The sequence below is a fragment of the Python bivittatus genome, unplaced genomic scaffold, assembly GCF_059951505.1.
Source record: "Python bivittatus isolate LINGU-HERP-01145 unplaced genomic scaffold, Pbiv_v1 ctg000440_np1212, whole genome shotgun sequence".
NCBI lineage: Eukaryota > Metazoa > Chordata > Lepidosauria > Squamata > Pythonidae > Python > Python bivittatus.
The window spans coordinates 2248039-2273483 of NW_028277063.1; the positions used below are offsets into that span (position 1 = coordinate 2248039).

Here is a 25445-nt window from a genome sequence, read left to right on the forward strand (position 1 = left end):
GTGTGTGTGTGAGGAACACATTTGGCACATTGAAGAGGGTATTTACAAGGGATAAGGGAGTGGTCCAAAGCTGAGAGTGGACAGTGAGGCAGCAACATGGAGAAGAAGAGATAAAGCTGAATTTGTGGGGTAGAAAGGATAAACTCCCCCTCTCCCCTCCATTTCCCCTTAGCCCCCTCCCAAAAACCACCTTCCACTATTCCCTCCAAATCAGGAATCATTCTCAGTCGCTGCTTCTCAGACCCAGTTGGGTTTGGGAGAAGAATGGCAGATCCTCTAACGTCTTCTAAATGGAAACTTCGTATTCTCTGGTGTCCTGTTAGCAGAAAGGGGGAAAAACACCTTATTCCAAGGACAGAATCTTGCCAGCACTTTTTCTTCACTAGTTGTCTTTGAACTACCCAAATATCAGAAGATCAGCTTCATGCAACATGACACAGTTGGTTGATTTATGGTTCTATGTGTTGTGTAAACCCACCGAAGAGAATAAATTCAGTAAACCATGGTTAAGTCAATAAAAACAGAATTCCTCTTAGCATGAATTCCTTTTTTTCTCAACTCTGTAGGGGGCCTTTAATCTCTGGGGATGGTACCTTCCCCAAGAGTAAGTAGGCAGGGACCTAAACTCATTATTGTCTTACCAGGAGAAGAAGCCATCCATTCTCCTAGATTGGATGGAGACCACTAGAGAGTCCTTCAACCCCCATCTCCATCTCAGTAGATCTAAATACTTGTGTCAACAATTGTTTCTGCTGGAAAAAAGGTAGTAGAATTAGCCAAAAGCAACAAACAGTACCTGGCAGAATAAAGAAAAAGCACTCTGGGAAGATTTTCAGCACCAGCTACCACACATGTGATTGTCAAAATCCTTCAAAAAAAGTGCTAATACTGAAGGGAACTTCTCAGCCTCATACTGCTTCCAAAAAGAGTGAGAAAAACCTCAGGCAGCAGTTCCACAAATGTTGTCCAGAGGAACATTGCCATTAAATATCCTGTGAACTGAATGTGCTGAGAAAAGAGTACAATACTCTTCACAACCTACAACATGAGATGGTTAGGGTATTAATTTAATCCTGACTATTAAAAATAAATTTGATTATATGCCTGATGATCTCAGATTTTGCCACATCAATGAGATACTAAGTCGTCTGGAGAAACTAAGTGTTTCATTCTGTTTCTGGAGCAAGGAATGGACCAAGACTTGTCCCTTGGACAATGGACAAACTCTAAAGCATAACCCTAAGAAAATTCATCCCTGTCCCCTTGATCTGTATTAGCCACGAATCAGAAAACTTCAGCTTCCTTGTTCTAATGAGACTGTGGAGGATGTTTTCTCCCAGTGTTCACAAACCTATTGCCAGATGGGAAAAGGGAAGCAGAAGAGTAATTAGCTCTTTTATACCCAGCTTTGTAGCTGCAGGCCCATCAGGGTCAAAATCCACTGGAAGAATATTTGTGGCAAGCTTTAATTAAAATGAAGGGAAAGGAAATAGAAGGCTTATACCTGCCTTCCTCTTTCTTACCCAAAAACAAAGGTTTCTTCTTGTCCTTGGTCTCCACTGAGTCCAGCCTATCCCAAACAAATAGCTCCTCTCAAGGTAATAGAGGCTAACATAGCCTGAGATTCTGGGTCCCCATGTCAACTATATAACCAAATAGCATGTCTGGCTATTGAGTTCGTGATGGTTCTTGTTCCAAAGTGTATTGAGCTCTGGAAATAAATTTGCATATACTTGCATCACAAGCTGGTCAACCTACTGTAGGTCTCTGAGGAGACCAAAGAGTAGGGATGTGGAGTGGGAGGAAAGGGTGGAAAGAAGAGAACAAGGAAAAACTCCTAGGCAGGGAGAGTCTGAGGGGGGCAGGATGATTCCTTTCCTTGGGAAGACAATAAGGAGAGAGGACCCTGCCTACTTGTTTCAGGAAAAGGCACCATCCTTGGTGTTGAATAGAACTCATGGGTCAGAATGCAATACAGGCAGCAAAAGCTACTGCTATTCTGTTTGCAAAATACATTGAGTAAATGTGATAGTCAGAGGCATGCTGCTTAAAAAGTGGTACTATCAAAGCTGGGTTTACATGATAGTCTGAACCACAAATTAACCAATCACATTTTAGCCTAGTATATCATGTGAACCCAGTGATGTAATTAGTTAATAGTCAAATGTGTCATGTAAATTCAGGCAAATGGGTTAATTTAATAAAGCATGGTTAAATTAACCATGGGTAAGCATGTCACAACAACATAGCATACCTAATGGAGTGGGGGATATACTTACCAGGAGCAAAGCAAGTATGGAGGAAAAATTTAACCCTCCCCACCCACCCCACTCCTGACACAGCTCTTTCCTTTGTAGCTGGTATTTGAATTGGGAAAAATCCCCAGCTAGCACTATATGCATTTTGAAAACTTGCACATTAAAATAAATATACGTCTAAATGGACAGCTGGCCTGTAGTGACTACAGCTGGCAGCACATGGAGGTATTTGATGAAGTACTCAGAATGGTGTTGAAATAGGCAAAATTGTGCACCCTCCCCCAAACCAGTAGAAATATGGCCAAGAGAAACCCGTGTTGGAAGAAACAGCAGAACATCTATAATGAACTCATCTGGGAGAAAACCAGATATCCAGGCTGCAAAATGCCAGATGACCACTTGATGGCAGTATGGGTGGGAGGGGTTCTATCTCTTCACAGAGATCTAGTGGCTGTCGATAAAATCGCAGTAGGATTGCAACACGCTGAAAAGAGCAGTGAGAGAGGGGGAAAGCTGAACTGGAATAAGTCAACCCTCTTCAATTGGAGCCTTTAAAAAAAAATATTGTAGGACAATGGATTGACTGGGGGTCTGCAGCTCACCCCAGCCTCATAGAGAGGGTTGTTGAAATCAGATTCCACAGTGATGGGGCTGTAGCTGTGGGAACTGGAAAAGGAGAAGCCAAAGAGAGTTTTTCCTTGGAATCTGCAGGAAGGTAAAAGAAGAGAATGGATCAAAATAATCAGCCTACAGGTTTGGAAAATCAGACACATTTCCTCTCATACATTCTAATGACATAACTCCTATGTAGGTTATAGAAGTAATCCAGTGAGGGTGATTACTTCTTTGCATTTTGATGGTTCAGATTTGGTCACCAGCATCTTCAGATGCAAAGACCTTCTCTGAAGATGAAAAGTAGGAGTCAATCAGTGTTGACTCTACAGAATTAAATCAACCAGTTGATTTGCTATCAAGCAACTTCTTATGCTGGCTGGGGAATTCTGGGAGTTGAGGTCCACTCATCTTAAAGTCACCAAGGTTGAGAAACATTGGTGTAGAGTTTTTCAGGTTAAACTTGTAACTTCCAAGCAGAGCTAAATCCCTATCCCCTCTATTTGCCTTAACAACAACCTCTGTCCTCAAAAGACAACTTAACTGGAACCAATACAACCAATAGAGTCTAACCACACTTAGATACACATTGAGCAAAGCAAACATAACTCACTGAGTTAGATATCACTCACTTAGTGTAGTAGATATAGATGCCTCCAATCAGTAGGATGACAAGAATGATGGGGAGGAAGATTGCCAGGGCAATGTTGCCACCTTCCATCTGGTGGGAAGGATCTGTGGTTTGGGTGACTACAAGAGAAAAAAGAAGTGGAATGTATGAGCTCTCAAATACTCCACCCTGAAGTTTTATTTTATTTTATTTTTCAGTATTTATAGTCCACTCCAATCCCAACTGAACAACAAGAAAACCAAAAGCATAATTAATAAGTAAATGAGAACATTGTCAAAGCCCCTAAATAGTCACAAAAAGCAAAGATAACTGCGAAATAAAATCCAAGATAGGTGTCTGCAGTTAGCTGGGACCGAAAGCTCATTAAAATAAAATAGTTTTAACTTGTTTCCAGAACTGTAGCAAAGTGGAAGCTGCATGTATTTCCTGGGGTAGAGTATTCCATAAGGTGGGAGCTTTTACAGAGAGAACCAGATGTCTCATCCATGGTCCTTGGTCCTCGTGAGGGGAGGGTCTGTAGGCCCTCTCTGGATGACCCGACAAGATGGGCGGGTTGAGTTCCGGCAAGGCATTGCCTGAAGTATCCTAGTGCTGCGCCATTTAAAGCTTTAAATGCAATGACCAGCATTTTGAATTGGACCTGGAAGTCTGTTGGGAACCAATGTAGCAACTTTACTATAGGTATAATTCTATGTTGGTGGGGTTGTCTTGCCAAAAATCTTGCTGCTGCATTTTGTACCAGCTGCAGCTTCTGGGTTGTCTCCAAAGGCAGCCCCACTTAGAGCACGGGAGGGAGAGAGGGAAGGAAGGAGGAAAAGGGAGGGAGGAAGGAAGGAAAGGGAGGGAAGGAGGAAAAGGGAGGGAGGGAGGAGGGAGGAGGGAGGAGGGAGGGAGAGAGGGAAGGAAGAAAGGAAAAGGGAGGGAGGGAGGAAGGAAGGAAGGAAGGAAACGGGAGGGAAGGAAGAAGGAAAGGAGGAAGGGAGGGAGGGAGGAAGGAAAAGGGAGGGAGGGAGGGAGGAACAAAACAAAGGAGGGAGGGAGGGAAGGAAGGAAGGAGGAAAAGGGAGGCAGGAAGGAAGGAAAAGGGAGGGAGGGAGGGAGGGAGGGAGGGAGGGAGGAGAGAGATAATGTTTGCCATCCTCCCAGAATCCCTTCCCAAGCTTTTTCCCATCTGACCTTCCAGTTTCCGGTCATCCAATAACTCCTCGTAGGCCACTGGTGGGGAGAAAGAGACCAAGGGACTATTGTAAAACATGACAGGCAAACAGAGCAGAGGGTCACAGAATGGTGAGTGAAAGCCGCATATGATGAGGGAAGGGACACCATACCTTTGCAGAGCGGTGGTTGGCTGGTCCATTGGGATGGGTGCCCTGGTATGCAGGTGATTGTCACTTCCCCTATAAGCTCAAAGCCCTCATAGCAGAAGAAGCGCAGAGATTCTCCTGCTTGGTAGTGATGCTTGTAAAGAGTTTGGTACCCATTCTCTGGAACACCAGGGTTCAGACAAGGCTCATATTTCACTGAAAAAAGAAAATGGGGTAACAAAAAGTTTGTGGGCACATTTGGCTCTGAGACCACAAGTTGCCTACCACTGATAGAAGAGACAGTGTAAGTAAAAGTATCTGGAAGATAATGAGCTCCATTCACTTAGAAAAGATGCCAAGACAATCAGCAGAGGATTCTTATTGTTCTTTTGAATCGCTCAGTAGGTAAAGTACTGCCCTGACCTCATATCCAAGACTAAGGCCAATATAACAAAATCCCTTTTACTGTGAATTAGGATGTTCAGCCATCCTTAAGAACATCCATCTTAATATCCAGAACCTCAAGAACCTTTTTAACTTGGTCTGATTGTGGTAGGATTATAGAAAGGTTAATTAGGCATAAATGACATCAGTGTATTGATATTTGTTTAAGTAGGTGTGCAATACAGGAGCTTAAAAGTGCATTTATGGGGCTCAGCGTCTTTGCAAGCTTGTTCTACTGTATCAGTGACGTATTTCCTGCTGCTGATGTACTTAGAGAAATGGGCATAGTTTCTCTTCCTATTTAAACACATAAAATATACTGGACTCAAGTGAGTGAGCCATGCTCTATATTAATTAGAGAGGATCACACAAAGAAAAGCGGCAAATCCAATAGTCAATCAGACCAGCTGAGCTCTCGTCAAAGTGTACGCTCCGGTTCTTTGCTGCTTTAAAGACCCCCACAGTTCTAGCTCCCTCCCTTCCACTTGCCTTTTCCTTCACCCACTTTTACTTACACACACACTTGGGTACTCGGTCACTCCATTTAGGGGTGCCTGTATCCCGGTTGTAGCAGGTCAGTGTGCTGCTCCCTTCTACTACGTAGCCTTCATGACAGAAGTACTGGACATGGGAGCCGATGGAGAAATGTCGGTCTGAGACACTCCGTTTGCCGTTGCTAATCTCTCCAGGATCAGCACAATTTATAACTTGGGGAGAGGGAAGATGAAGTAAAGTTTGAGAAGAGTCCTCTGTGTATTTCCCTCTGGTTCCCAATACAGGAATCATATCTGACTATGTGGGTATTCTAGAGTATGATTCTACTCCCAGAATGTTTCAACTTTCCTTCTAAAGTGACACAAAGACTCTAGGACTGCAAATTATAGACCAAAAGCTGTTCTATTAGAAAGTCTAAAACAGCGCACCAAAGCTTTCAATGGTCCATGCAGATGTTCCCAACCCAGGACACATTATCCTAGTTTTTATGTCTAAAATGTTCTTCCTTCAACAGAATTTTGTCTACCCCACATAGCTGGCCCCACATAGCTGATGTGCTTTGCCAGATTTGGGAAAGGCATCTTTAATGCTAGTGGGGGTAAAAACATAACCTTGAAAAATGTAAAAGTACGTTCCCAGTCAGTTACAGCAAGATACAGTCATTGTGAATATTCTCTTCCCACAGCTCCCACCTCTGGGCTGTGTGTCTCTTCTCACACCCACTAAACTCCTCCTCCTCCCCCAACTGCCTTCCATTGTCTCTCACATTTCCTTCTTCACACCTACACAAATCTTAGTGCTTGCCTGGAATATCCATACCACCTATTTTAGCATCAGAAAAACTTACTCTTCTGGCAAGTAGGTGGGCTGTTGCTCCATGACAGATCCCACTGGCAGGTGAGGATGTCGGAGCCCACAATGTCATAGCCTGGCTCGCATTGGTAAGTTACGACTGTCCCACGGATGATAGCGGTATGAGAAGCTGTGCGCCAGCCAAACTCCACCTCCGGCAGCTCAGGACAAGTGTCATTTTGTGGAACTTCTGTAACGAGAAGAGAAGAGGAGGAGGAGGAGGAGAAGTAAGGACTGCCTTCCCTCAGGCACTGTCCTATCCCTCGTCACCAAATTTCACTTTGTTTTTCCACTTGTCTCCATCGGTCAGGAGTTCGTCTCTCCAAGCAGCTCATAGAATCATGCAGTTGGAAAGGACTCACTGTCCCACTCAGAAATCCAAATTAAAGGATCCCCAACTAACATCCATCTCTGTTTAAAGTCTTAAATTGAAGGGGACTCCACAATTCCCCCATTCTTGATTCCCCTATCAACTTGCTTTTCAATTAGTGTTAAGATATTTTCCCTAGCATTCAACCAGAATTTTGCCTTCCTTGCACAAAAAAAGACACACAGGAACCTATTAGGGTCTGAAATCCAAAGCATAAATCTATTTATCGCTGAAAGTTGGGGTTCTCTCATTTACAGTCACCACTCGGTTCTGTCTCTCTAATTCCATATTTTGAGCTTTCCTATCCAATCATGGTTGGAGCATATATTTTGTGGCATAGAAGCACTATAGGTACTGCGCTGACCACAGCACCATGTTATCAACTTCTACACTCAGTTTAATGCCATTTAACTCCATTGATTTAAAGATTCCAGAATAACAAACGGAAGGCTCAAATCTGGGAATCCACAGTTCTATAGAAGGAAAAAAGTGCCCCCTGGTTGACTTACGATAGGCAGCAAGGGTAAGCCCCAAGATGGAGCCCTTCCAATTTCTTGTTCCCGTGAGCATTAGTTGGGGATCCTTTAATTTGGATTTCTGAGCAGGGCAGTTGGTCTTTTCCAGCTGCATGATTGCAAAAATATTGCTATAACACTGGTGAAGAACATACAATGTATTTAAACTTTGTATTGTCCTCCAGAATGGCATTTAAGCAAAACTATTGTCCCTTTTCTTCTTCAATCTTCAATCAAGCTGCTAAAATTACAACTAGATGTAATTTTGATTTTATTAACCTGGACTCCAGCTCTCTCCTTTCCCTTCCTGCATTTCTCATCTGAAACAAATATGTCATACAACAGTCCTATCCACTCTCAGCTTCTAGAAGCCTTCTGCTTTGGGGGTTTAGCCTCTTAAACCATCTTCACAGGATGAGCCAGTAGGCATCAATTTACATCAAGTTCTTTTTCTCTCTCCCAGTTTACCATGAAGCATACCAGAGCCTTTTCTCATACCCTTATACCGCACCAGGAACCCCTGGGCGAGACCGAAAAGGGGGTCTCCGGGATCTGACTGGAACTGCAGGGTGACCGCTGGGCCTGAAGAGTAAATGCTGAAGCGAGGATGGGGACCCAGGTACTGGCCGAGGATCCGAGCAGTTAAATCCCCTCCATCAAAAACAGTCAGCACATCAGACTTGCGGATGTTGAGGCTAGCAGGAGAGTTGAGGAGAAGGAAAAGGAAAAGGAAAGAGAAAGGATTCTTGAAAGAGGAAAAGGAAAGCAAAGGTGTCAACAGCCGATTTCTACTGTGCAGAGATTTCTTGCATCCAGACTGAAGGGCAAGTGAGTGCAGAGACACACAAATGGATGGGAAGACAAGCATGGTTTTTCTTCAGACAGTACATAAAATTGGATCCCTTAAGGGAAAGAAAGCTTTAATATAGAAATTAAGCTCTTTCAAGTTAACTCTGAATTAGTGCTTTGGATCTAGAGCAGTGTTTCTCAACCTTAGCAACTTTAAGATGAGTGGACTTCAATTCGTAGAATTCTGGGAGTTGAAGTCCACACATCTTAAACACTGATCTAGAGGGATCCCCGGAGGGGGGGGACAGATGTAAATAATATCAAAAGGGAATGTGTGACTGGCTGGTCAAAGCTCCCCTCCCCTCCCTGCCTCTTTACATGCATGTGATACACTTTAAAAAGGAGTTTCAATTGCCTGGTTACATCCTCCATTTTCTCTCTCACACACACACATGCTCACCATCATGGATGCCCCCTATTTCGACCTCACATGAATATGCAACCACCTTTTCAGGCTTCAAGATTCCCTGCTTGAAAAGCTGCCTTAACTTTAATAAGTGCATTCCTTAAAGCAGCAGCAGCAGCATCTTTTTTTTTCAGGCTCATACAGAAGAATCATTCTGCATGAATCATTTTCAGGGCATAGATAGCGTTAATAAAATAAAGTTCAATGCAACTTGTAAGAGCGTTTTCATTATCCATATCTTTGGAAGTGCATTTTCATAAGATATAATCTTACTTTATTGGGAACATGATGGGGAATCATGCCCAGAGCATCTGAGAGGAAGTGGATCATCTGGATCCTTTCCAGTCAGGATTCAGGCCCAATCATTGGACAGAAACAGCACTGGTCACACTGGTGAATGATCTCCGCCTGGATGGCGGAGTGCCCCTCCTATGTCCTATTAGACTTCTCAGTGATATTAGGTACCATCAGCCATGGTATCCTTCTCAACCACCTGGAAGGGTTGGGGGTTAGGGCGCTGTTTTGTTGTGGTTTTCCTCCAACCTGAGTAGATGAATTATCTACTCAGGTTGGAGGAAAACCACAGCAAAACAGCACCCTAGCCCCCAACCCTTAGTTAGTAGTTATGTGGGAAGAGCCATTAAGCCTGTAGTTGTTCCATTGCAGAGTACCACGGGATTTTGTCATCTCTCCAATGTTATTCTACATCTATATAAAAACACTGGGAAAAGTCATCTGTCAGTTTGGGGTAAGGTGTCATTGGTATACTGATAATACTCTCTGGTCCATTGTCACCACAGGCTGGGCCAGTGATACTGCAGAAATCTGAATCAGCGTTTGCAGGCCACACTGGACTGGATGGGGAGAAACAAGCTCAGACTAAACCCTAGCAAGACAGAGGTGCTCTTCACGTGTAAACATGTTGGCTTGGAAACATCGGTTCCAGTGGTTGCTCTAGATAGGACTGCACTCCCTCCTGAAGAAGGGACCCTCCTGGATTCATAGCTCTGCTTGAACATCCTCAGCTGGTGTACCTTGTCCAAGTAGTTATGCCCTACTTGGACAAGGAAACCTTGGCCGAAAAAACCTCCTGCCTCATGACTGGGTTACTATAATGGAGGAATGCTTTTGGAGACAACTCAGAAGCTGCACCTGGTACAGAATGCACCAATGCACTAGACTCCTAGTGTGGGAAACCCATCACAGCAGAGTTACACTGATGCTATGGTTGCTGCAATTTCAGGCCCAATTCAAAGTGTGGGTAATTACCTATAAAGTAATATATGACTTGGTGCTGATTTCCATCAGAGACTCCTCACTAAACATGACTTTGTTTGTCCAGTTGTCAAGAGCCAGCTTGTGGAAGGCTCCATTCTCATGTCAATTAAAAGGGTGAGAATCAAAAGGCAGGCCTTTTCTATAGCTGCCCCTGCGTTGTAGAACACATTGCACCCACACACATGGCCCATACCCTTCTGAGATTTCAGAAGGAACTTAAGAGCATTCTTTTACAGCAAGACTTTGGCCTGAAACAAAGATTACAAATGGCCATATAGGTTTTTTTTTAATTCTTATGTTCTTGTACTAATTTACCTCAATTGCCTGGCATACTACCTAGATTCTGAAGACTGTTGAAAAATAACAAATAAATAAATTATATCTAGTGCCTAGCCACATGTAAATGTCTAAACTGTTCAGGATTTTAAAAAAAATATCACTACACTGATGTTGTTGTGATTTGTGGAGAACTTTCAAGCTATTTGGTGTACATCTCTTAATGGCTCTCCAGAATGATTCTATTATTATGTGGCTGCAGACATATGAATTCAGATTGTTGCTTTGGACAAACTTTCTCAGGTCTCTAGATTTTTAAAACCATTGAGGGGGAAAACCTGTACTTATATAATCCCCCCTCCATGTTCCATTGACTTCAAGCCATGTCCACTATTTTCATTGTAGCCTTATCTTTGAAAGCTCTATGCAACAGAAATGAATTAGATCTAGCAGCATAAATATTACATTAAACATGTCCCTCTCTTTCTTGCACTGATGATTTAAAATGTTTCACCATCTAGACATTTCCTTCCACAAATATAAAGAACTTGCTGTATCATCTGGTTGATGACCTCTAGGTAGCAATCCTATTTGTCACAGCAGATTACCTGCAAAGTGCATCCAGATCTCTCCATAACTGAGTGGATGATATGAATGATTTCAACAATCAATTTAATGATGGATGATGGTTTCAGGGACCATGAGGACACAGTGCTTTGGTTGAGTTAGGAGGCCTTCCTCAACAAAATGGGATGGTATTGATGGTGGCAGTAGCAGAAGTACCTACATCTCAATGACTAGCAGCACCCTCTTCTCCTCCTGCACCCGGATGCCCCACACACAGTCTTGACCTTTTCCATAAGACTGGGGCCAGTCAGGAGAAAGTACAACACCTGTTGACTCAGAGAGCTCCCCACCACACAATGCTGGAGAGAAAAGATGGATAATCAGGAGAAGACTATATGTTGAATAAAGCAGTGCAGCTACTCAACCAGCTTAAGCCAGTTTTAAACCAATTTCTTTTGGATTATGAAAAAAGCAATAGGGAAAAAAACTGAACAGCCCCTATACCTCCTGACCCTCCCCCAGACACACAGCATGCCCTGCCCTAGGATTCAAGAGAGGTAAAATGTGCTTCCCAGCAAAGATAGTGACAGCCATCTTTCATCATCTCTGCATTGCAACACTTTCTGCTTCTCCTCTTTCCTCACTCTTGACTCTGTGCCTTTATCAAAATGACCTAATAATCAAATATGAGAAATTGGATTCTAGGTCATGACACCAACCAGCTGTGAAAAGGTTTACTGCAAGAGTAGGGAAGAGAACATTGGACTTACCATGAAAGTTTCTTTTCTACGGGGATAGAGAATATCTTGAAAACTGGATGGTTCCTTCAACTTGCTCCAAGAAGCAGAACTAAAAGACTTTAATAATCCATACAGCAATAAAGCTCCCCCACCCTTCCACTTAAGGGAGTGAATAGGATCTCCAAAGAAAATTCCAGAGATAACATAGACAAAATAAGAAAGACCAGGGAGGGACGGGTATCCTCACAGTAGAAAAGGGACTCTTGTAGTATTCAATGTTTCATTTTCATTCACTGGAAGAAAATATCCTGAAAACTGGAACATAACAAATAAGTCCCTAGGGGGGGTTGGGGATGTAATTCTGCAAGAACTTGTGGGATTCTTTTGACAACAAAGGAAGAAAGAAATCCATGTAGCAGGTCTACATAGATCATCAAAAGATGTCACAACATGAAGACCTGAAAACTAAATCTAGTCACCTGGTCCACAGAACAGAAATATATACCATTTTGAACATAAGGGACTATCTCTACCCTTATCCCCAGACTTTCCTATGAAAAATGAGAATCAACTAAGCTAATTTAAGAGATAAAATACTACAACATTTATATGTATTTCCTGCTAAATACCATATCAGTCACTGGGATTCTTCCAAGTTCATAACTAGTTCAGTTAAGACTGGGTAGAACATCAAATATGCTGATCAGGAAAAGGAATGCCAAACAATATATAATGCATTTCCCTGGCAACTCAGGCTAACTCTTCTGAGTTCCTGATATGGAAAACAGTATTTAAAAGTTTTGAGAATGAAGACAGTGGAGGGGAAATGATGTTTTCTGAACATGAGGTTCAGAAGGTTGTATCACTCTCTCCTCCCAATCAAATCTGATGTAGTGACTGGATATTGGGAGGACCTCCCTTTCCTTCCACTACACTGAGGAAGGCTCATGTAGACTCTGGCAACTGGAACTGGATCCTCCATTTTCTCACCCTCATAATAGCAGAAGTCAAGGTGCTAGGGTGAAGCATAGTGGCACCACATGGAATGGGCATCACATGGAAGGGCCTTGGACAATGGATATCAAAACCCAGCTATGGTTCCTGCTGTGTCCAAATCCACTGAAGTGCCCTCAAGGATGGGTGATGAGGAGAATCAGTTGCCTACTCGTGCCAGGTTCTGCCTAATCCATTGCCCTAGCTCTTCAATTTCCTGAAGGAGAGGATGTGGACCTACCTGGGGCTCCAGATGCACATGGCTCACAGCTGGTAACTCTACTGCCATGGTTGGAGCTGATAGTTCTGGGAGGGAGGAAGGAAGATCTTCCCACCTGGAGAGTCACACCTTCTAACCCTACCAGTGTCCATATGCTCCCCAGCCATTAAGGAAAAGAGCAGAAATACAGTAAAGGACCTGAACTGGAGTTAGCAGGAAGGTACCTTGGAAAGACAAACAGTGTTCTTTCTCACTCTAGGAATTTTTAGAAATCTTTTAGTCCCACCTACTGGAGCAAGTGGAAGGTGCAACCCAGTTTTTAAACTATCTGAGAAAACCTGTAGTTCTTGTGGATGCTAAAAATCTCCACGGCACATTTGGCCATTCTTGCTGGCACTGCTGGGGTTCAGCGTTATCTGAAGCATCACAGACTCCCTACCTCTGCTGTATTGGGTAGAATTACAGTCCTTTCCTCACCAAACCAAAAGTTGTTTGTTTGTAAGCAATTCTAATTCCTTTCAAAAGATCACAAATGAGTGCATAGGATGGAAATTGAAGATTCTGGCCATACTGCCTTAGACATAAAGTATTTTATATTTTTGAATTAAAGTAATAGTGGCCCCACAACGTGTAGGGGAAGGATGTTACTATGTTGTGAGAACACCAAAAAGGAGTCAACTGACCTAGTCAACTAACCCCTAGGGGGTTAAATTTAGTCCTAAACAGAGCCAGGCACTCACAGAGTTAAACTAACTCCACCAGTCAATTGTGTTGTGAGAACACTTAAGTCCAGTCAACTGACCTGTTTTGCATCTCTAGTCCTCCAAGAAAAAGAACTACAGAGCGACAGTAACTCCCTTATCTCCCTCTGCCAAGGCCTGAAATCATGGAATACACTTTCCAAACACTGTAGTGACTAAGCCACACCTCCTTCTGATCAATGAGGAAGAGGATAGTGAGATCATTTAGCCTTGTCAGTACTTTCCTGATACATGGGCTCATGGGATATCAGGCCCTGCCTGAAGAAAGTAAGTGGGGATCTAGTAACTCTGAAACCAGTGATCTTCAATCTGTTAATGTGACTGTCTGCTTCCAGAACAATTCTGCCCTATCCAAATAGCTTTCTGGATCATGAGGTTCCAAATTCTCTGTTCTTGTTTGTACAGTAAAGTGGCATTTTTAGAACCTGCAACTGTCCCATTTTAATTTCCAGACTTTGTAGAGATCATGGCAAATCCACACTCTGCCACAACTCTAATCTCTTTCCAATCATGTTGGCATTCCCCTGTCCCAGTTTGCTCAGCTGTGCAAATGTGTGCCTGAATTCGTAAAACATAGCATCTTAATTTGCTCATGCCTGTTGTGCCTCATCAGTGAGCACTATTACACTTTCATGCAGCAGGGCAGAAATACAAAAGAACAATCAAGAAGAAAGTAGTTTTGCATCAGGCTCCACAAGAAAATTGAACTGATAATTTGAAATGAAGAATGCTTACCTTTGCAGGTGGGCTCGCTTTCATTCCAGCGGGGGTCTCTTGAATCAATGCATTCAATGGCAGAAGGACCCTGCTCAAGCATGTATCCTGCACTGCAAGCAAACTCTACAATGGTCCCTGTACGATACAGAGGGTCTGATGTGCTGAAATTTCCATGTGCCAGGAACGGTTCATAACATCGATCTTCATCAAAAGCTGCCACCAGGGGGAGCAGGAAAATCAGAAAAGCTACCCCAGATGAAGGTTATAGCTTCTGACCTCTCCCATTGCAGTATAGTACTACAGCAATACCTCCTTGAAGATGGGATCATCTTGGTATATAGATTCAACCACAACATTACTGTATCTTGGTTCCGTTTGCCAAATCATAAGGAGGCAATAACAGTCAAGTCAAGTCAAACTGGACCTACTTCCTTGTCCAATAGCTTCGTATCTATTCAGCAACCTTCTGTGCCTGATCACTTCTTTCCTGCCAATATCCCCAGCTTTCTCAATAGTTTTTGGATCATCTTCCTTACAGCTTCCCTTTAGGTACCCAAACACAGCTATGTCTCCCCTCAGTCTTCTTTTCTGCACACTGATCTTCCCAATTCCTCCAGCCTATCCTCATAGGACATGTTCTCAACTCCTGGATCAATTTTACTTAAAACTCATTTCTCCCTCAACCTACAGCCAGCCCCTCTCTCTGATGAACTCTTTCTTGCCTCAGTTCCCTGCCTCCTACCCTCTGCTAAAGTTCCTGTCTTTCCCACTCTCCACTCTTCCTCTTGTATCCTTCCTTGTGGACTCTTTTCTTACTAGCTTCCATACATCTCTCCTTTATCCCACTTTTTTCATCCTAACCACACCAAAGACTTCCTTTTTCTTTACAGAATCTGGAAAGGAACCAGTGAGTTCCCAGAACTATTGAACATTCTGTACCAATGCAATGGTTTAGCCTATCAGTGGAATGTGGCCTCATCACTGCACCTTAGTAATTGATCCAACCCCAAATGACAAAGCAGAATTTTGTTGACTGTACTAAAATAAGTTTCCAATACTTAGCTCACTACTGCATATCATCATGCTTGTTCGATCTGATGACTTCCCAAAGTTACAAATAGCAATTTTCAGAATCTACTGCCAAGAGAGAAGGCAACCTCACTGTTTTCCTGCCTCTACTATTTTTGAGCTGGTAAAACGGGGGGAAATAATATTACATACTTACCTTCATAGCGCAGGCTAAGGATGAGGGGTGTAGCAGGGCCTTCATTGGTCAACTCAACAATAAGAGACTGAGCATCACTTAGCAATCCCCGTTCTGGGACATCATCCATGTCAGAATCATAAATTATAGGGGAAAAAGTGCTACTCCCACTGCGGATCATCAGCCTGGGGAGGGGAAAAGATTTGGGTAAGTAGATCTCCCCAACTCAGAGAACGTGTCATGCTGCATGTAAATGAATTTAGAGATAACCTTGAGGAAGATATGAGTAAGCCAATAAGGGATTCAGATAAGAGATTACACAGTGCAAGATTCTGGTATTATACCCTATAACAATAAAATAGCATTCCTGGAATCCCTGCGGTGTCATTGTCTTAACTTGGGCTACCTTGAAAAGCTGACATCAAACTTGAAAGCCTGTCCAAGTTTCTCTCCGTCCCGTTTGGTTTAGCCAAAGCAAAGCAAAGCTATTTTGAGCTTTTTTCTCATGCTTCCTTCTATCTTTGGACTGTGTGATCTCTTGTCCAACTCCCTCCTTAACAGCTTACCCATGTCTTCTCCAAGATCAGCTCTAAATTCCTTTACACTGTACTTCAGGTGTTTCACGGGAGCCCCATCATACTTTGGTGGGCAGCAACACATTTCTTCCTCCTGTTCCTTCTATGTCTTACAGACTGACTGTTGCTCTCATCCCTCTTCCCTGCATCAAGCAAGGTTCTTGACATTTTCTGAAATCTACCTCAACCATTCCTGCTTGTCTTCAGCTGATGCCTCCCCATCTTCTCCCTTCTCTGCTCCCTTCTCCACTCCCACCACAACAGCATGCTTGATTGCCTGTCAATTTCCCATCTTCCCATCCCCACATCCCCATTTTCCCATTTTCTCACCTGTCATTATCCTCATCCAGAGCCACTCTTTCAAAGTGTAGATGTAGCCTCTGGCCTTCAGGTGCTTCCACCAACCAACGGCAGGTCAGGTTCCGACCGCGTGGTCCCCCTGGGGCCTCTGGAGCTACAATGCGTCCACGAGTAGCGTTGTGGACTGTTCCTCCACAGGAAGCTAGTGGGGAGGAAGGCTAGATGTTCTTTACAAATCCTTTTCTCCCCTAGCATTCTTAGAATCCAGAATCTTGCTCAACATTTCATTCATCCTCAGAAAGGTCATTCAGATCTCATTTTGAGAGGAGAAACTAAGTTTTACCCAAGGTAACATCCTGAATCCCTGGATGTAAGCAGATACCTGATGTTTCCTAGGCCTTTGTTCAACACTGCCTTTTGGAGCTCAGAGCCACTTTGCAAACGATTTCACCAAATATCAGTAAAGTTCACCCAGGATTGTCCTCATTCTCTGCAAATACATTTTGGCTACAACTTTTATCATCCCTAGCCAAGACACATTTTCATGTGATTGGTGAGGAATATAAAAGTCATCATTTAACCTTATCATGGATGTCAGTTTGGACAGCCTAGGATTTCATAGCTGTTCTGGGAAATCGTTAAACTTCAACCCCAAGGATCCTGGATCTATAGTTTGGACTTTCTTTGCAGCATTTATGATTGTTCAAGGAGCCCAAACTTACAGGAAAAATTGAGCATTATTGGAAGACCTATCTTGCCCAGCTCTCTTCTTCAAACTGAGGCCAGTTAGATACTCTTAGAAAATCACTAGGATATTACTGTATAAAACCTTGGGTGTTTGCCCAGAATGTCTGGCAATCAGAGGGATAATACCTCTGAATAGAAAGCTTCCATTCTAATGACAAAATAGCTATTGAGGCTTTATCCACTGTTAATTTGTCTGATTTTATTTCTTTCTAAAGCTGTTGAGTTACTATCATCCCCGCACCTTGTGACAATGAATTATGCATTATGCAAAGAAACATTTTCATTCTGAACATATTGGCAATCCATTCACTGCATAACTGCCTGGTTTTAACATTTAGAGAAAAAAGTGTTATTTGTCTTGTTCTTGCATCATTCATAACTGTATAAATCTTTACTCTTTAACTCTGCAGTATGGAGGAACCAAAATTCATCTGTCAGTGTTATAAATGGCAAAAAAAAGAAAGAAAATTAGTCTCTCTTCCTCCACAGAAAACTCTTAAACCCATCCCCTGCTGGGCCAAAAGATTCCTAGTCAGAACTCCAGCCTCCAAATGATAATTCAGTATTTGAGACGATTAGCCAGACACATAATTTTGATTAATGGAAAGCTCATCCATTAAAAAATATAATCCCAATAATTATTATATTATTTTGGATTTCCACTCATACTCCCATTAGCTGGGCCATTGATCAGTGAACAAAAAACAGTGCAAAAAAAATTACACTGTCATACAATGAAGAAAGGATTCTCAAAAGAATGTTCTGCCCCTGGGTCTCAAGAACCTTTAAAATGCTCTGCCTTTGTCCATTACCACTCCAATCTTTTGTCAAGATTGCATTTTCCAGTTCATTTTATTCTTTCACTCACCCACACATGCAGGGCTGGTGCCACTCCACCGAGGGCGGCTGACATTGAGGCAGATGAGTGTCTCTTCACCTCGCAGCTGGAAGCCTGACTCACATTTGAAAGTGGCAGAGCCCCCTGGATGGAGGTCAGTTACCATGACATCCCCATTTTCTGGTCTACTTGGGAAGCCACAACTGAGTAGAAAAGCTGGGGTCGGGAAATAGGAAGGTTACAGTCAGGGGAATATAGTATGTAATTATGCTTGCATAGTGCCCTCAACAAGTGACATATATTCATAAAGGAATATGCTCTATTCTGCCAGTACTTGATAAATATTTTTCAACCTAGACAACAGTTAATAGGTTTTTGTTCATTTTCAGTCTGCTTGCTGTCAGAAAAAGTCTTTTTATAACGTAAAATAAGCACTGAATTTGTATCATAGATGTGGTATACCTGAAAAAATTCTCATCTATTCTGAATCTCATTGGGTCCATATATTCCTTATTTGTAACTGGGTTTATTGGCTTTTTTTTTTTCAGTCAGGTGTGGTTCCCTCTGGTTTGGATTTACAGTATTGGTTTTCTTTCACTCTTATGTAAATTAGTCAAGTGGTAAGGCAGATAAATCCTTGTTAAACCCACTACCACCATCTTCAGGATTCTTCCAGTACTTCTGGTATTAGAACACACCTAAGGAAAAGAGCTTCTGGAAGACATATCACACGCCCCGTTTGCTCTTCAGATGGGATCTCCCGCCCCATTTCATGCAGAAATACAGCAGGTCTGAATTTAGAGAAATGTACATGTAATTGGGATAGGCCTACACTGAGACAAACCAATCTATTCCAATAATACATGAAATATATAAATTATCACTATGTCATGATGTCTAGTTTTGTTCTGAAGGAGCCCAATGAGAATCAACTCTTGCCAGGTCTGGCTTTCTGACTCAGGTGCCAGAATAGCCCCAAACTTCAGCCGAACCCTGAAAAAAAATTAGAACCCTCTGTCTCCTTGCTTTCTTGGTCTTCAGGTATTGGAGAAATTTGCCACTGCTCCAAGGGGTGAGAAATTACTCCTCACCTTATTTCAGATATTGAACTATGCTTCCCATAATGTGTAGTCTAGGCACTCAAAATCAGCACAGAAAGTTTTGAGCAGGAATCCAATCTATCTGAGGGGGACTAAGCAGAGAGAGGTCATTTAAAGGAACGTGGGATAAGGAGATATTCATGCCTTACCCTGGTAGTGGAATCTGAAGACACCAGGGGTAGTGGTGTGGTAGCTCTGAAAATGAATCAGGACCTGATTGGTTGGGCTGCGGATCACTTGCCCCTCAACCATCAATGACTCATTGGCCAAGACAACTGGCTTTTCCCCTCCCAGTCCTTCAACCGTCAGTGAATCCTCCTTGGACAAGTTCAGAGTCTGCACCTGACAATGGAAGTTGACAAAGTCAGGGAGAAGAATAAGAAGATGGCCACACCTGCTTATGCTTCACGTATTTTTAATATTGTTCAAGAATCCAAAGTTAAGAGCAAATATTATTGGGAAGCCTATCAGGGGGAGTGGGCAAGTGGAAACCTGTCTGGAAAACAGACTTTGAGACAAATATTCATCTAATGGACAAAAAACATGCATTAAAAATGATTCTCATGCAAGCACATTGCTTTGCCATTTCTTAAAGCAGCCTGGCTTTTCTCAGCCTGCGGTGCAAGCCTGAAAAAAAGACGATGATGCTTTTAAAGAATCCATTCACTAAAATTAATGCGACTCTTAAAGCAGCACCACCTTTTTTTATAGCCTGGCACAGAAGCCTGAAACAGACAGGTTTCCCAAAGAGCAGGGAAGTGCCGTACTCCTGCTTTCAGAGCATGCCAAATGCCACCAAGCATAATGTGGTCCACTATTGCTGTTTCCTTGTAAACTTCTGGCCACTTTTTAAAAGAATGATTTTTTTTTCCCAACTTCATGTCATAGTTTTAACTTCTTTGGTCTTCACCAGTTCATATCAGTTTACCTGTACTTCTATCCCGTAGCCCATATATACAGAAATTGTGTAAGTACAATCCAGGCCTCCATAAAAGGTAGTACCAGCGTAATCTGGAGATTCAACATAGCCTTCTACGTCAGTGATGTTGTTGTTGCAAAGCACTTGGGGAGGGAGCAGGAAAGAAGGAGACAAAGAAAACTGAAGTTTAGTCCAGGATGGTCCATATTTTTTCAACCAAGTTCAGCCTACCACAACTTGGTGACATCACAGGCCTCATCTTTTGGCTGGGGAATGATAGGGGGCATTGAAGTCACAGAGAGGATCATCTTGAGGAAGGCTTCCTTACCCCCACTTAGAAATCTTTGCATCTCACTCTTATCACTTACCAGGTGTGTGAACTGTCGTGATAGTCGTCGTAGTAATCAGGGTGGTGGTTGTCTCCTCATCACCTTCTGGGATGAAGGCTGTGGTGGTGGCTGAGATGGGGTGGTTGGCAGAACCGGCCTCGTCCGGTGGAGGGGGCAACCGGGGGGGAGCAGCTGCTGTTGAAGCTGGAGGGGTTGTGAGTAGGAAGCCAGTGGGAGGGGCAGCGGTGGTCAACGGGGAGGGGCCAGTGGCTGTGGCTTCAGAGGACTCAAGGACCATCCCACCATCTAGATGCTGGATGGATGGATGGAATGGGGGCAAAGTAGAAGGATGTCCTCCTAGGGTCGAGGGGGAGACAGTTAAAAAAAAGGGGGTGCAGGGAAGTCAGAACACAGGAAGGAAAAACACTGCAAATCTCTCATACCCGCCCCCCCCCAAAACCCTTCCCTGAAATTTCTGCCACGGGACCATTTTTCTGGTAGAAAAACCAAAGTGCAATTACAGAAATATTCATTACCCCTATTTTTAAAGTGCAATGCCTATCTTTCTGATTCACAATTGCAGGCCCTTTATAACAGGCCCCCACCCTACCACCAAGAGTCACACCTGCCCGTCCATTTTTATTCAACCCAAGCCACTCTTTCCTCTGCGTCTGGTCCCATCCCAGACCTTCTCTTCCCCTTCCCCAAATTCTCTGCTTTTTCTCACCAGGAATAGGTTCTTCCGCCAACTCTCCCCTGAGAAACTCCTTCTTCAGCAGCGTCCCCTGCAGCAATTCGGAGAGGCCTTCGGGATTGGGGGGAGAGGACCCCCTCACCTCTGCTGAGACCCCCACTTCCTCCTCCTTAGGTCCCCCCATGGCCTCTGACGAGAGGGCCTCCAACAGCGGGGAGGGGGTGGCATCATCATTTTCCCAGAGAGGCAGGCCTATGGGGGACAAAGGGTTAACAGCGGCCTGTCCTCCACCTTCCTCTCCCTGCTGCCTCGTAAGGAGGCAGAGAAGAAAATGCATTGCACTTCATTTGTTAAATTTAAAAAGGTCCCACCTTCCCTCCAGGAGCATCGTGGATAGCATTCCCTCCTCCCATTTTTCCTGGGACCATCCTTTCTGGGCTGCACGATGCCAGACAACCCCAGATGACAGCAGAGAGTGACAGAAGGCTAACAACGTGTCGCCTTCTAGGTTTTTGCAGCCCAGATATGCCAGTCCTAATTTTTCCACACAACAACCAGCTCTGTGAGGTAGGTTGGACGCTCAGACAGAGAGAGACTGGCCCAAATCACTCAAGGAGTTTCTATAGCAACCGACAGGCATGCAAATCGTCCCCAGTCTACATCTTGGGTGGCTTATTTATGCTCTACAGCCTACTGTCCATCCAGGCCTGTAATCTTGGTCCCCCTTCCTTAGGCATTGATCCTACCTTGCACAACTACACTGAGTGCTCTTCTCTGTCCATGGGGCCCTTTGTTCCCCTTCCTTGGAAGGCACATTGATATAAAAATGAGAAGCCTTCCATAAAAGAGCGGCCACCGTCCTAAGGTTTAGCCTAGCCACTTATAAAGCTGTGCGGTGCTTGTGTACTGATCCTGCTAGGTCTTGCAACAGCACCTAGGCCTCCTCTCGGTTTCCTTGTCTTATTTTTATAATTTCCTAAAATGACATTACATAGGTAAGCTCTCCAGTGCTTGTATACTGGTCATGCTAAATCCAACTGCGCTCGGGCCTTATCTTTTGCACCATGAACACTTTAACTGTTCTTATTAGAGTGTGAGGTCCTTTCGAGATAGAGTTTATAAACTGCATTGAGGGCACTCCATCCATTGTAACTGGGTCACTGGGCCTCATACATTGTCCCAAATAGATATAATCTGTTTTCCCAGGCATATAGCCAACACAGAAGTAGGAATTAGAAATATGATTCTACAAACCTTTGTTTCAAATCCTAAGCATTTGATACTAGTACCTAAAAAATGTGGGATATGTCTTCACCATCATCACCCCAACTTCTTTTCCCTGTTTCTCTTGTCAAATTAATTGAAGTAAAAAGTAACCATTACAAACTTAGGTGCAATTCAAAAATGTTGACTTCCCAAACACGGTACAGGACTTTGAATTGCTGTCTTAACCACATTTTTGTTAGCAATCATAGTTGGGGATAATAAAAAAGATACATATAATTTCACACATACATACCCATTGGGGTATATCCTCATAATCTAAACTGATCTGTATGTTCTCTTCAGGAAGTAACCTGAGCTGTTCACATAATCATAAAAAAGACAAATCCATTTGCTAACCCTTTATTTAGAGAGAGAGAAATTCTTCTTTATCCATGTCAGCTAAACATGCCAATTAGGCAGTTAAACAGTATGAAGTAGAAGCAGTTCGTTAAGACTCAGGTGATCTAACAAAACTGGTGATTAAAGTGAATTAAGGTGGAATGATTTGTCTAAATTATGTGATCTTGTCAGCAAACTGGATAGCTCCATTGTGAAAAGAGGCAAATAATTTGTAGCTATCATGTCTTGTGGGTTAATCAGGTAGCTATGATACCCATTGGAGACCTACGTGTGTAAAAGTGATCTTGTGAATGCCTGCCTCCCTTCTCTTTTGCTGCAGAAGGCTGCGTCATTTAGCTCCATATTTACACATTAAACTTTGCTTCATGCTGACTAAACAGAGGGGAATGAGGAGGTTAGCAAAAAGTCTACGGCTAGGATACAGGCTTTTGATCAAAAGGTGATAGCAGACTTGAAGAGGCCATTCCAGGTTGGAAGAGCAGAGAAGTCTGCAGATCAGATGAGGGAACTAAAGGGCCTTGAATGATGAGTGCTGCACATAACTCGGGTTGCCTTGATATGACAAGTTTGGCACTGACAGCCGTGGCCGCTGCAGGCAACTGCCAGCATGTGGGATCTGGGCAGTTTCTGACAAACCATTAATTGCTCTGAGCTCTCTCTATTAAGAAGGCCAGCTGCCTCACAGGCTTGGGTGCCCAGTGCATCCCTGCCATCCCTCAGTCAAATGGCTGGTGCTCTGAAGAGCGGAAAGGCCTGTCTTCCTTGTCCTGCGCAAAGATGGTCCCCCACCTTTATTTGCTCAACCAGTCAAAAATCCAGTGCTGGTGCCTCTGGTGAGGGGCAAAGCTACTAACAGAATTTTCTGTGAGATGACATCTTATTGAGATTTCATTTCCCACATTCAGCACCTTCTGGGTGCTATATCTCAACCTCTCCCATCCCAGATCAACAAGGGTGGTGGTGGAGAAGAATACACTCTTAACTGGAGCCCAGAAAAACCTCCTGTTCTCACATCCAAGGGGAAAATCTATGCATCTAGCTCTTTCCTGCATCAGAAATGACACCCCTATCCCTCCTTCTTGGATTCCTAGGCCTGGCTTCCTCCTCCTCCTCCTCCTCCTCCTCCTCCTCCTCCTCCTCCACCACCACCACCACCACCACCACCTCTTCCTCTTCCATCCTTCCATCATTGTGCCCACAACGATTCTGGTTCTTGAGACCTAGCTTCCCTACCACCATCATTCTTAATGGCTTTTGCCATGTAGACTCCCTGTTGCATCAGTGTTCACCCTAACCTATCCAGCAAATTTGAACTTCTCCTAAACAGAATTTGCAGCGCTGCAGGGATGCCAACCCCCTATTTAGGAAATGCATTGCCTAGCAGCTCACCCTTTTGCATGATTTCATAATGCCTCCCAAAGCTCTTTAGGTCTTTGCCATCATGCTTGCTATCCTTTTGAGTGATCCTTTATTGGGGCAACCCCGTTTTGATCTGGACTGTGCTTCAGTTTAGCAATGCATGAATATTGAATTTGTTTTCCTCGGCAGCATTACATGCAAAAACCCTGTTTTTTTTTTCTTTTGTGGGGCAAGATTATTCTTTGCCTAGTTCTATTTATTCACATCTTCACACCACTCCATTTCTTGGACCCCTGTGTTCCACAATTCAGCTCAGCTTTCATACCTAACTATCAGATCTTCAGTCATATCTGTAACCTCCCGTCAAGGGTCAGCCTCAAATTTCTGCTTCACTTGCAACATTCTGCGACAACCTGGCAACCCTCCCTTTATAAATAATCAGTTCCCTTAAAATCACTGCCAGTCTTTATAATGCTTCAAAGATATAGTATAAGGCAAAGTGAAGATGACTCCAGATCTCTAACAGATTTTATAGCTTCCCCTCCATTTTCCAAAGAGCACCCCGAATTACAACCTCTTTGCTACTGACCATGCTCCTCATCAGATTTCTGCATTCTGCTTACTACAACCCAGAGAACAACCCCCCTTTTTTACACATTTTTACACTTTGGATATCACAGACTATCAATTCAAATACTGATACCCTTCTTTTATCCTCTTGTAACCATCATTTTCCCAAAGCTGTTTAAAAATGTGTGTGTCCCCATGCAATGAAGAAAAATCCATCTTTTCTTTTTTTTCCCCCATGTAAAGGTGTATCTGAAAATATGCTTCCCGTGCCTACAACACCATCTTTACAACGTGCCCACCTGCCATTTGCGCTGGGGGAGGGGGGGCTGCTGGTGATGAAGATGAATTTTCATCCCCCCTTTTCTTTAGTACAAAACATGGTTAAACTGAAATAAGCCCATTCCATTTTGGTAACCTGCTGCCCCTCTCCCCAGCCCTTGTCCTCTTACCTTGTAGAAGAGACAGAGAGCAAAGCAGCAGAAGAAAAGGCATGTTGGGTCCTGCTTTTTCCAAACAGCGCATTTTGGATTTCTTCAGACCTGCAGAATACCTAGTCTGGCTATTTCCTTCTCCTGCCAGGCAAGGGAGCCGTGGAGCCAGGAGCCTGCTTAGCAAATGAAAATGCAGTAGCTTCTCTTGCAAGGACTAGTTCTGTATGATTTTTCTCTTTTGCCTTTCAAAAGCAACCTAGGCTTTCTCTATTTGTGTTTTGGAAATGTGCCTTTTCTGCAGTCTGCTTCTGCTTGCTGCATAACTGATTAACCGTGTTATCTGGAAATCCTCTCACTCTTCGCTTATTGAAAGAGAAATGCAGTGGACTCCTTCCTTTCGATGAAATTATTTTTGAGATGAGGCATGATGTCAGGCCTCTTTAGCCAAGAACCGCTCTTTTTCTC

The 25445-nt window shown here is 43.4% G+C and overlaps 1 protein-coding gene across 1 annotated transcript; it reads right to left on the minus strand.

Annotated features, from left to right (window-relative positions):
* Positions 1–190: 190 nt before the first annotated feature.
* On the minus strand, positions 191–25071 carry SEZ6L2 (seizure related 6 homolog like 2). Its single transcript, XM_025164169.2, has 18 exons — positions 24999–25071; positions 21028–21246; positions 20340–20657; positions 19981–20114; positions 19202–19394; positions 17983–18168; positions 16398–16569; positions 15514–15677; positions 14307–14501; positions 11078–11216; positions 7980–8176; positions 6592–6786; positions 5765–5956; positions 4830–5021; positions 4678–4716; positions 3503–3620; positions 2861–2963; positions 191–316 (listed from the first exon to the last, which is right to left on the minus strand). Exons 1-18 carry the CDS (start codon positions 25069–25071, stop codon positions 287–289), a joined length of 2859 nt encoding a protein of 952 aa, XP_025019937.1. The 3' UTR covers positions 191–286.
* Positions 25072–25445: the final 374 nt, after the last annotated feature.

Coding starts and splice junctions, on each gene's coding strand:
- SEZ6L2 (XM_025164169.2), bottom strand. CDS start 25,071: ATGCGCTGTTTGGAAAAAGCAGGACCCAACATGCCTTTTCTTCTGCTG. Junction 19,395..19,980: donor GCTACGGGATAGAAGTACAG/GTAAACTGATAT, acceptor TTCCATTGTCAG/GTGCAGACTCTGAACTTGTC. Junction 11,217..14,306: donor AAGCGAGCCCACCTGCAAAG/GTAAGCATTCTT, acceptor TTTTCTCTCCAG/CATTGTGTGGTGGGGAGCTC.